Raw genomic sequence first — 12,879 nt, 5'->3', positions numbered from 1 at the left:
TACACACTCTCTTTCACACACATAATATGAGTCATATGCACAAATTGGGTCCACACTTTAAAATGTGTTTAATGCACTTTATAATCTAAGACCATTTGATGAATGTGAAGCACTTGTTTCGTAACACTTGTGTTTTCTCAAATCATCAGTCAAAAGTATAACCTATCGAAACTTACCTCACACTTCATAGGCAAAACACATGGAGGGTACTGCCGGGCAAAGGACTTCGTTTTTTCTACATGACAGATACACCACTCATAAACATATATCACAACTTTTTAAATCTCAAAAATTCTTGCAGACTCCACAAAAGGACAACTTTTGCGCAATCTTGCATTTTTACAATTGATACAGAAGTCTTTCCTTGCCTGGAGGTCCACTTTAAATTCACACTTCATGAGAAATGAAGGTGATCAATGCATTTAATGATTGTACATCATTTAAGGAATGTTAATCATCATACCCCACCATAACTTTTAATATTCTTTCTAAAAAAATCATCAGCACAAAAAGCACACGTGGCATAGTCCAGTGTACACTTCTAAAGTACTGGCATTTCACAATACTGAAAGGAAGCGGCTTGCAAATAGGGATCACGGCTTTTCGCCGACAGACAGCCGGCGATTGATGTCGTCGATGACAGGAAGTATATCCCTGACGGAGTCGATGACGTAGTGCGCTCCGCTGTCAATGAGGACCTTGTAGGCGCGCTTCAGACGACTCGCATATTCATTTTGCGGCATCTCTAGGAGCTCTGCCTCAGTTGCCCCCATGTAATTGCCCTGAAAAAAAAAGAGAAGGAAGAAGCATGACATTGAAGCACAGCTGGGTAGATGGCCGTATATTTGTATAGAATTTTATGTTTCCTTGTGTACACCTGACCGTACAGCAATATCAACTTAATGATACATTGGGATATGGGGTAATCAACTTTTACGCTTTCCTTGCATTGTATATCAGACAGGGAGCGATAAAATGCTGACAAATGAAGTCAATATGAACCTGAATCTAGAAAAGTGAGTAACATTTCACAGAACAAGGAAATTATACAGTTTGGTGCTTGTTGGGGAAAAGCTGTAGAAGTGGGAAGAAAGATATTGATTTTCAGAATACCACCCCCAGAGATTAAGCAGACATGTGGCACGTGAGGTCAAGGAATAAAGTTGGCTCTAGTGAATTCCCAAGAGTGCGGTGGTGATAAAGCTTCTTTTTCTTTTTTTTCCCCCTTTTTTTTTTTTGCTGATTGGTGTTACTTAATGATGGGTGTCATGTTGATTGCCACCAACTTCCCCTCAAGGCTGTAATAGTATTCCATCAAAACTGAGTAGCTGATGTTGTTTCAAAGATTATCATTAGTGTTGCTCGTCAAGCATACTGACATTTCTACCCTCTGTATACTTTGGGTATGCACTGCATGCATGATCAAATGCTATGACAATGAGGCTGCATAAAGCGAACAGCTATACAGAAATACAGATGTGCACAGCCAAGTAGCCGAGTGTTTGATAAGGGCTAGCTGGTGATGGTTACCATGCATACTTAACCCGTTGAGGACGAGTCCCAAGCATACTCGGGCAGGGCTCTATGGGAAATGCGCGTTGAAGCAAAATCAGCCCGTCCTCAACGGGTTAAAGAGGAAGTATTGCTAGGAATATACAGAAATATTGTAACCTCATGATACGGCATGCTGTAATAGGGAGATTGGAAGTTCCTCAACAATTTATCTCAAGACTCCTAATCACCAAAAATGAGCATTTCAAACCTTCTGATTGAATCATTCTGATCATTCCCTCCCACACCAGTCTATGTATTGTCTACCAGAGTGAGCTAATATCAACTCATACTGGTCATGGTCACTGATACATGCATATCATATAGATGATGACTGGCGAGGGAGGGAACATACTGAATGTTCCACCCGAAGGGTTTGAAATGCTATTGAGGGAGCCTCCCTCAATAGCATTTCAAACCCTGAGGGTGGAACGTTTGGTACATGTTCCCGACAACAAAAGTCATCATCTGTTATATTATATGGGTTTTAATAGTCAAGTAGGTGAAATACGTCAACATCAACCACCAGCACAACGCACTCGATCGCTCGCTTGCGCCACGTGTTGCAGAGCCAAATTCACTGTGCGTGCGCGGTCCTAGGCCTTCTAGCATTTGTTCCGTGAAAATGTTTTCCCATGGGAGAACATTACAAAGAATGTTCGCCCATGGGCGAACAGAACGAATGTGCCTCCATCACATGACTGTGTTTAGCCAATCATTTACTGGTATTTGACTAACCCATTTGATATAGTGCAATGTTGTATATTTTTCATACAGCTTGAACACAAGGTTGAGCCAGAATAAAAATAACCATGCTGTTGCTGTAATTCCTGTTGTACACTAGGTTGTATGTATGAATTCAATCCATTGCCTTGTCATTGAACCTCTCAAGAATTGTGCTCACTAGCAAACATATTGTATTACTCCAGTCATTCCTACAACTGCAAAAAACAGAGAAAAATTTGCGGCATGAAACTTTTATGAATCATCACTGGCATTCAATGCACTGGGTAAATAAACACTTTTGCGTGTTTTTGTTTACTTTCACAAGTCTCATGCATGCAAAGAATGTCCTGTTTTACAGTCTCAATTTATGTAAAGGGATTGATAGACTCACTGTTTTTGCCACTCCAACAGTCCAGCAGCCACCGGACAAACCCTCCATAATCCCACTCACAGTATCATCCACCTATTGAGAGACAAAAAGACATCAAAGTTAAAAGCTAAAAGTTCAAAATTATTTTCCTTTCCATCAAATAAACAGAGAAATTATATAGAATGTATGAGCAGAACATACTTGTAATAATTGCAAAAATGTGAATTTACAAAATACATGTGAAAATGAGTAACAATTGAAGAAAACATAATTGCTTTTTTTTTCATATATTCATGTACATCATACACTGGCATCAGACTCAAGCTATCATCAAAACTATCCTGGACTCCAAATGACAATCTCAAATTTGTTCAATCGAAATGACAAAAAACTTTAGAGCAGTTCATTAAATCACATTTTATGATTATCATCGAATGGAAAGCGGCGACAAAATGCCTAAAACAAGCAAGTGGCCGGAATGATTTCTGTTTTTAAAAGTCACCATGAAAAGATTTAGTAGTTTGATTTTCTTTCAAAATTGTGTTTGAAAACATCATTTGAAGTCTGGACAAGTGATGCTCTGACAACAAAAATGCTTCCAAATCAAATGTTTGGCAATCATATGTTGTACATATACCGGTTCACACAAAAATGTATAACCAACCAGCAGGGGTTACATAACTACACCAATGTATGAAGTACATCACTTACCCGGCTAGTTTAAAGAATGACTTAATAAATGAATATAATGTTGGAGCTCCAACACCTAAAATTTTTGGGACTGCATTTCCATTATGTTCAACCTACATGGAAATACTTACACATACATATGTTGGTTATAAAATTCTATCTTTGAATAAAGCCCTAAAATATGTGAAACTGCACAATCAAGACTATGCCTCTTACACAGAGCTCTTATCTATACATGTATAAGCTCTGTTTTGACAATTGTATGACTCAAGTCTGTAGAGGGCAGCATACAATCAATAAGCTCATGACACATGACACTTGTGATTCATCAAATTTTAGTTCACCTTTAAACACACTGTAAAACGAGGAATGTTCGCGTGCATTTTATTTTCGCGAATTTCGCGAGCGCCAAGATTCGTGAAATTACAATGCACGGGAAATTTCTTGTCTACACTATATGCATTGGACGCCAGTGGCAATTTGCGAAAATTTCATGCCACGAAAGAGGCCGTCAGCTCCAATTCGCGAAAATTTTGTGCCGCAAATATATCATGTTTTACAGTACTCTGCTCCATCACTTGTTATTGTGCAATCCCAATCATGCTATTTCTAGCAACATGAGCTCCATCAACAATAAATAAGCATAGAATTTGTTCACACATCCTCTTCAAATGTATGCTAATCAGCAATACCTGCTCATCAAATACACTTAATGTGGTTAGAAAAGTTATCCGTTCAGAAAATTTGAATTGTAAAAGATGTTCACATTCTGCCATTTGGAACGATTTTTTTTTCACTCCCTCACAAATCAGATTACAATCAGGTCTTTTGTTGACAGTATGAAAAATTGGGCAAGATGTGTCATGATTACATAACCAAAACAGCTACTTGGACAAGTCAGTCAAAAGATTTACTACAATCTTAATGCTCACATCATCATTTTTATCTTATATCACTCATGTTTTTCAAAGATCTTTCCATTGTCACTTCTCTTGCCTTGACTAGACACGATCGCCTTTGTAGGATAATCTTTTTTCTTTAAACTCTTTCTCGCAGGTTACCTTGACAACTGCCTCCACTGGGTTGATGTTGAGCTCCATCATATTCAGAAAGAGCATGTTCGGAGTGGGCCTCGCCTCCTTGACCTTGTCCGCCGTGGCGCAGAAATCCGGCTCGAACCCCTTCTGCGCCGCCATGGGAACCAGATGTTCCATGATTTGACTTGGGAAGCCAGTTGATGTCCCAATCTTGAGCTGGTACTCATCTCTCAGACGTTGTACTGTGTCGGGAATACCTGACGGACATGACAGATGATGCAATGACAAACTGAACAATTTCCTCATAACTCGGGGATGCCAAACTTGCAAACGGCATTGCAGTATTCTGAGGGCTGAAAATGCATACTTTTGGTGGAAAACAGTATTTTTACCTTTCCTGCAATTAAAGGTACTATTTACCATTGGGAGTGCTCAGTGATTTAAAAAATATTCGAGTTATCACACTTAAAGCATTCGTGTAGGTCAATTGTATCACAAAACATCCTACCATACAAAATTTCACAATGACGCCTGAAATATAAGGAGATATCACTATTTTTCTCAATAAGCCAGAACTGCAGATGGTTTATTCTAGAAACAATTTTATTATAACTATTGTTCACATGTTGTATTTTAACAATATTAACATTGATTATAATGATTAACACTTTTACTTTTACTTACTTTTAACACTTTTTACTGCAAGAAAGCAATTAAGTCTGCATCTTTGCTCACTAATTTTTATGTCTGTACACTTGGTTGTACCATTCACAGCTATCTTACTACCAGGTAGTTCTCAGTTCATCCCCCTATAGACTGTGCTGTACTAAGTGACTTGGGACAGATCCAACCAGAAGTAATAATGCCATAGTCCCACACAGAGGCCATTATTGTGCTACAAAGTGATAAGGGGGATTATGCAATCGTTTATCACTGAAACTTGGCTTTTGTCAGGATAGCTGTAACAATTAGTGAATTAGGCACACTGTGAGTTACAAATACACATGGGTCCATACCTACGCTGTAGTCTCCTCTGGAATTCCTTCTAAAGGTCAAGGCTATATCTACAGACAACATATACCCCCACCATTTCAGAAAATCACATATTAACTTTAAAGGTGCATGGTCCCAGTGTTTTAGTCAAATGCGTACGCGGGCGCACGGTGCAAGTTTCCTATAGAGACCTATGCTATCGACTTCTCTTGGGCGCTTACGCTTTGGCCCACTTTCCCCGAGTCCGAAGAAGTCCGATCCACTGTGTCAGTGGTCCGATCACAGTTCGGCTCATGATTCGGCTCAGGGGGATGACAGCTTTAGCAAGTATCTTTTGTGATGTCATAATAAGAAGCACATATGCACACACCCTGGCATTACTACAGACTGCGTGATGCGCAGAGAAGACAACGAAGGCAACGTTACTTAGCAACACCTACGCGCTTTACTCTTGATGAAAGCTCAATTTCGGCAATCTTCGTATCAATGCTAACTGTCACAAATGTACACACTAGTAGTTATGTACATGTATGATGTACTGTATGCATGGTTGTTTTAATGTGTACAGGTGGACCAGATTAATGGAGAACATTCTATGTGGTATACATATAGTACATACAGGCTGACCAGATCAGTGGAGAATTTTTCTAGGTGGTATACAATGTAGCTATACAGTACATGCATGGAATAGGAAAAATATTATAGCTCACTCAATCTAGAATGATTTCACCCATTTCCAGAATGTTCTGGGAAGTGCTAACATATTTGGCTGAGTGAGGCACTGTCCCTGTAGCCCAATGTGATTGGTAGTTAATTTTGGTAATGATGTTTTGTACATAGTTAGGCAGTGAGTCATCCAGGTTTCCTGGAACTTGGACTGGCTAGTAGGTTGGAGAGAGTTATAGAATGTGCTAGAAGGGGGTGAATGGATAGTATATAAGCCAGAGAAATTCTGCAGTAGGCAGAGTACCCAACACCTCTGCTCTGAGAGTTACGTCACTTCTGGCTCTGAAGCGACTTGTTATAGTCAGTCCTGTGTTACCTGCTGACCTGTTATGTTTGTGGAGATACTTGGCCTGGGAGACATTTTGCCTGTAGAGAATTAATGTGCCTTCATTGGACTCCATGTTTTTATGTCAATGGACATTGCTACGGCAAAGCTGTGACGGGCTGGATTCCTAGCTGGACAATATAAAGTGACTCATCATTCAACGCATCGACTGGACGTGGTCGTTGAATTCTGCACATTTCGCTGGGAACATTATACTGTGGATCTACTGTGGACATCTATGTACCCTGGAATTATAACGCGGACTATTGTAACCTGTGCCTCTGGATTTACGTCGCAGGAATCATTCATCGGTGCATCGCGGATCATTCATTTGTGCATCGAACATCGTATCTGGACACTACCAGGGAATTGTAGCGACTTTGTGATAGTTTGGATGCATGTAAGTGATTCCATTACCGATTTGTAATTGTTTCTATTGATCATTGTTGTACTGATATGACGCCGATTACCAGTCTGTACCCTCAATATCACTGTTAATAAACCGCCTGAACATCAGTTGATTGTTTCTTTTGTGCGATCATTCTCAGAGTGATTTTGGTCGTAACATAACGGTGATCGGTAGTAGCATCAACAGCGCCATCTACACTACCGGGACTATGCCCCTTTAACATCACAATACTAGTCAGTCAGAGAAATATGATACTGACGTTCCACAGAAAATATGTGACTAATGCAATGAAATGCACTGATATTGACTGGCATGATATTGATCATTACAAATGTTCTGGCCAGGGATTTGAATTACCTTTGAGGGACTACCTTCAGACGCTATCAAAAAACTGGACCACATAAATGACTAACATGAGGAATTTCCTGATGGGCAGAGTTGCAACACGCACTAATTAAAGGTGGTACCGTGACCCATTCATAGGCACTGTTATAATGTTAGGTATAACTGTTTGGGTAGCCTATGTGCATGATAGAATATTGCTTAAGGAGAAAATTACAACACTAAATTGCACGAATATAGTTATGACGAGGAATCATGATTCTGATAGTTGATGTCATATCAACTATCAGAAAGTGTCCTTCACGGGGTCTTGAACCTTAGACTACAGACTACCAATTCTGATATCATATACCCTGCAGAGTAAATGGTTACAACGAAATTCCGATTACGACGAAATAAAAATTAAGGCCGCAACATTATTTGATCGATGTCTTTGATTGTTTATTAGTTCGGTTATAACGAAATTTTGATATAACGAAAGAAAACTGCCCGTACGGAGGACTTCGTTTTAACGGGAGTCCACTGTATAGGTAATTTGTGTGTGTGTGTGTGTGTGTGTGTGTGTGTGTGTGTGTGTGTGTGTGTGTGACCCACAATGCAACCCTACCTTTGATCACATCGGCATGCTGGGCCAGAGCTTTGATCTGCTCGGGTACAAACGAACTGTACATCCTGTCGATGTCGGCCGTTGTGGCTGCTTTTCCATGCTTCTCTTTCCACAGACGACTGATGCGATCCATTTCGAGCATTTGGGCAATATGTGCCTGGAGGGGGGGTTGTAAATCAACCAGAAGTCCGCATGTTGCAAGTGATATTATAAAATTCTGATATATATTAAAGGGGAAGGCTAGTAACTGATCAGTGGGAATCAGTGGAAATGCTGGGAGATGATTGTTCCAATCCTTATGGGATTCATTCAAGAGTCCATTGTATATCTATTGTTGTGTGAAAATGATTTGCTTCAGAACGGTCTCATATTCAAGTAATGTGCAGATTAATGCTCCGTCACTGACCAGGGACGCTAACCTGGCAGCATTAAACTGCACATTACTTGAATATGAGACCATTCTGAAGCAAATCATTTTCACACAACATTAGATATACAATGAACTCTTGAATGAATCCCATAAGGATTGGAACAATCATCTCCCAGCATTTCCACTGATTCCCACTGATCAGTTACTAGCCTTCCCCTTTAAGGTACCGTACTGAGGTGGAAGAAGAAGAAGAAGAGGTGGAGGATCGAGGAAGAGGAGGAGGAGGAGGAGGAGGAGGAGGAGGAGGAGGAGGAGGAGGAGGAGGAGGAAGAAGAGAAGGAGGAGGACAGGAGAATGACACTAATATTTTCAATAATTAGGTGATATTTTCTCGGGGTAGCCACTTTAGAGATATTTATCACTCTCCTAAAGAGCCCTGCAATCACTTAGATCATAACCTAGCAAGAAAAAACCCCCACCATTTTCAACTAACTTAATAAGGCACTTTCTCCTAGATATTCACTTACACTTAAGCCCAGTATCATCAAAATGATATATAGTTCCACTTGTCACTCAATTTTTCATCTTCTCTGATTTTTTTTTTTAAAGCAAGATATAATGAAAAGATGACAGGTAGACAGATATTATTTCAGCTAACCCAGCATAAACCTCTTCCAGTGAAACAGATCTCTGCCCATCAGGAGATGGGCACCTCTACTGCCAACTTCCTTCCGTGTAGAACTTACTAGAAGGCTCTAATATTGGAAACTTCCGAGTGAACCATATTTTGCACCAGGCCAATTACAGCAATTAAACATCACTTCTTTATAATTTGGCAAGTGAGAGTTTTGTATCATCACTTCGTAAGTAGGGCCTATTTGAATGTTCTTAGTTTTTGTGCTACTTCACTTCGGTGCATTTCCCCAACACGAGATACTCCATGGTTACAGGATGCGGTCGCCATGGACTCACCCGTTTGTGAGCTCCCATCGGTGCTCTGACCTCCTCATCCAGCACTTGGATGCCCTCTGATTTGAAGACGTTGGTGAATGCCCTGACAGGTGCGAAGACACCACAGTCCACCACCGTTCCGGCCCAGTCAAAAACTATCATCTTGACTCTGCCTCGGTACTGGCAAACCTTGCGGTATTCCATTAGAGGATTGGCCCATACTGCTTTAGAGAAGATGCCATGAGTCAAAAAAACATGTTTATATGAGATATAAATTTGCTGATGCTCAATTTTCACTCACATGATCACAGCTTTGCATATCCAACAATGTTCAATGGGAACTTGGCTCTACTCTTTTTTACGAGTCTGATTTTTTTCTATTCTTGCGGTCGGCTACACGTCACTTCCGGTTGACTGGAGTGAAAACAAACAGCTTGCACGCGCTAAAGTAGCCTGCATAATGCGCATACTGCATGCTGTGCCTGCATGTGCGACGCGTTTTATGTGCAACTCTACGCAGACATGGGGACCGTTTTTCATTACTAGTATTCATTTTGTCATTTATTCATGAGATACATGCATCATGTCTTGCCAGCAATATTCTAAAAATCTGGATCCTGTCGATCGATCGGTCGGATCCCGGTATTTTGCCAAGTTGAAGGCAGCCGGACTGGACCTGTGCCCGTATGAAATCGCGGCAGGACTCTGGATCAACGACCCGAAAATGGCCAGATATGCAGTAGAACCTCATTGAGTAGGCCCTACCCCGATATCTACGTTTACTTAGTACCTCATAGAAACTTCAGGTAGGTCTATAGGCCTAACGTTAGTACTGTAGTAGGCTTAAAGGGGATGGCTAGTAACTGATCAGTGGGAATCAGTGGGAATGCTGAGGGATGATTGTTCCAATCCTTGTGGGATTCATTTAAGAGTACATTATATATCTATTCTTGTGCGAAAATTATTTGCTTCAGAATGGTCTCATATTCAAGTAATGTGCAGTTTAATGCTTTCAGGTAAGCGTCCCTGGTCAGTGACGGGGCATTAATCTGCACATTACTTGAATATGAGACCGTTCTGAAGCAAATAATTTTCACACAACAGTAGATATATAATGTACTCTAAAATGAATCCCACAAGGATTGGAACAATCATCCCTCAGCATTCCCACTGATTCCCACTGATCGGTTACTAGCCATTCCCTTTAAGGTAGTGCCTAATTTAGGGTAGGCCTAGGCCTAGGGCCTAATCCTGCTGCCCGCACAGCTACAGTAGTACAGCTTGCGCTAGCGCTATGCTCGCGGGGCGCCCCGGCAGAAAACACGTACAGCGTTACCCCTCCAGGCTCACGCGACTGTTTGTTTTCACTCCACCGCTATCCATGACCCCGTGACACGCAAAATACCCGGATGTCCGACCATGAGAATAGTCAAAGAGTTTTCTTTTGACTGCCCTTTCTGTAGGTCTGGGGGGCATTTCATGAAGCATTTTGTCTGACAACTTTGTCAGACAAATTTGCTCTCAGCCAATCCGATGCAAGGATTTCAATGGCTTTTAAACTGCAGTTTGTCAGACAAAATATCTGACACAACGCTTCATGAAATGCGCCCCAGGTGTAGCAATACACCACCTCTGATTACAGCTGATGTAGTGATGTAGTTGTAGGACACGCCAGCATGGTTTGGCATAAGCTTTTTTTGATGTAGTAGACTACCAGGTACAAAGAAAAAATAAAATAAGAAGAAAACACAAACCAATCACAAATTGACTAAACTATCAGTATAAATCCCCAATGACGTTACACTCACTCACATAAATATTACCATCTTCAAGAGTTACATTCCTGTTTACACAGTTAACATTTCATATGCTTCATCAATGACAGTAGGAAATCTGTGAATTAATAGATAGATTTTTGTTCAACATTAAGTCCTACAACCGTCGACACTTTTCATTTTGAATGCTTGTTACGAACCCAGCATCGCATAGCACGCATGGGACATTACAGAACGTTTATCCCTCGTACTATTTATATGCAAAGCAGAAGCAGATCAGTTGTACTTGGCGCAGGAATGACGATACGTTACCCTGTCCCGAAATCCCAGATGAAGCCATACTGGTCATCACAGTCAACTGAGCATTACACAGCTCTACTTGAGGTGTAAATTTGTCGTCAAACGCTGGCTGGCTGTTACCAATATGAGTAAATGGAGGCCCAGTTATAACACGCCGAACATAAGCAAGTCACGATGACAACATTCGCCATTCCATGCCCAGACCCACTTATGATACAGCACCAGCTTCCAGGTGTAGACACGGGACACGGGGTACTTTGGCTGGCTGGCGCTGGATGGAAACCCAGTCGTCCACATGTTTTATCTCCAGGGGGCGGGGCGGTGGGTGTCATCTTTGTGCTCGCTGGATGCCAGATGCAAGGTACATTGTATTACGTGCAGCTTCGTATACCAAGAAGTGCTCCGTAAGAAGGGAAGGTGATGGGAATTAGAATAACATACCTCCCATACAGCCAGCCTTTTTTTTTTTTCTGAAAGATTAAAAAAAAATCATGAAATTCAGTAGATATGCACTCTACTTACCCAGTTTATATGTTAGATTTTAATGATTATCAGTGGGGTATTATTTTCTAGTTTGTTGTTTGTTTGTTTGTTTGTTCATTTCTATCTGAGAAAATGGCTGGGAAGCTGGTCTTCCATGGGGTCCAGTTGGATGTGAGGTGGGACCACTTCACCGGGTTTAAACACCCTGTTTGTCCCTGTATTCATTTTTTTTTTAAATTTATTTATTCATATTCAAGAATATTAAACAAAGAGAAATAAAACCGGAGGTTACTATTACAGAGACTCCAACCCCAAGCCAGAGCTACCAAGTCTCACGCATTCTGCGTGAGACTCAAGCATTTAGGGACCGTCTCATGATCTCACGCATGGCACCCAATTTTCTCACGCATCGGGCAAAGTCTGCAGCTTGGGCCTAAAATAATGAGCATAGCTCGAAGGATTAAAATGATAGTTGTAATTGAAGGTATATTTCCCTTTTGTCTTTCAAAATAAGTTTTAAAAAAGTCACTTAAGTATGCACCTGATCGCACCATTAAGAGCTAAAAATTGAAAAAGTTCCCTACCGTGGCGGAGGGGGGAACGGAAAAACCCCTCCCACACCCTCGCTCGCGTGCACCATCGCGCGCCGAGATACCGAGTCATGAAAATCTCACTCATAAACATTTTTTGAACTTGGTATCCCTGCCAAGCACCTTCTGATCTGCGATTCTCCCGCCTGAAACCCCTAGCAAACGGGAGACTCCAACGAGCACAAAGTCCCTTGCGGTCTAGGGTTCTAGATGCTCTCTCGCGCTATTTAAGGCTTATTTTTCGACATACAATGAAATTAAGTAAGAAATCATTTCAAGCGGGAGAAATTAAATCTCAAGCGGGAGAATGGGAGATTCTGCCAAAATGGGCTTTCGGCGGGAGATCTCCCGTCGAAAGCGGGAGAGTTGGAGTCTCCGCTATTAATCCAATGTGACCACTTAAACGTTACTCTCCGTTTGACCGGAATGACAAAAACTAGGGAAATTTACCGGAAACATACTTCACATATTCAGGGTATACCATAGGCCTAAGCCCACAGATCATCAGTACAACATGATTATCAAAGAAGTTTGATGGAAATCGGATAATCCACTCAAAAGTTATGAGTATTTCAAGTGTTGCTTAAATACATAAGTGTCTCACGTCACTAGATGAGCAGGCTACCATTGTATA

At 41.1% G+C, this 12,879-nt stretch overlaps 1 protein-coding gene across 1 annotated transcript; it reads right to left on the bottom strand.

Annotated features, from left to right (window-relative positions):
* Nucleotides 1-593: 593 nt before the first annotated feature.
* On the bottom strand, nt 594-11,504 carry LOC139728850 (phosphonoacetaldehyde hydrolase-like). The gene is made up of 6 exons (XM_071639790.1): nt 11,381-11,504; nt 9,119-9,318; nt 7,777-7,933; nt 4,399-4,631; nt 2,669-2,740; nt 594-782 (listed from the first exon to the last, which is right to left on the bottom strand). The coding sequence occupies exons 1-6, from the start codon at nt 11,502-11,504 to the stop codon at nt 594-596; spliced, it is 975 nt and encodes a 324-aa protein (XP_071495891.1).
* Nucleotides 11,505-12,879: the final 1,375 nt, after the last annotated feature.

This window comes from Diadema antillarum, unplaced genomic scaffold, assembly GCF_040938485.1.
Source record: "Diadema antillarum isolate AM-2024a unplaced genomic scaffold, OU_Dant_1.0 seq00000203_RagTag, whole genome shotgun sequence".
Taxonomy (NCBI): domain Eukaryota; kingdom Metazoa; phylum Echinodermata; class Echinoidea; order Diadematoida; family Diadematidae; genus Diadema; species Diadema antillarum.
The sequence above is the reverse complement of the archived record's forward strand: the minus strand, read 5'-3'. Positions and strand labels throughout refer to the sequence as shown.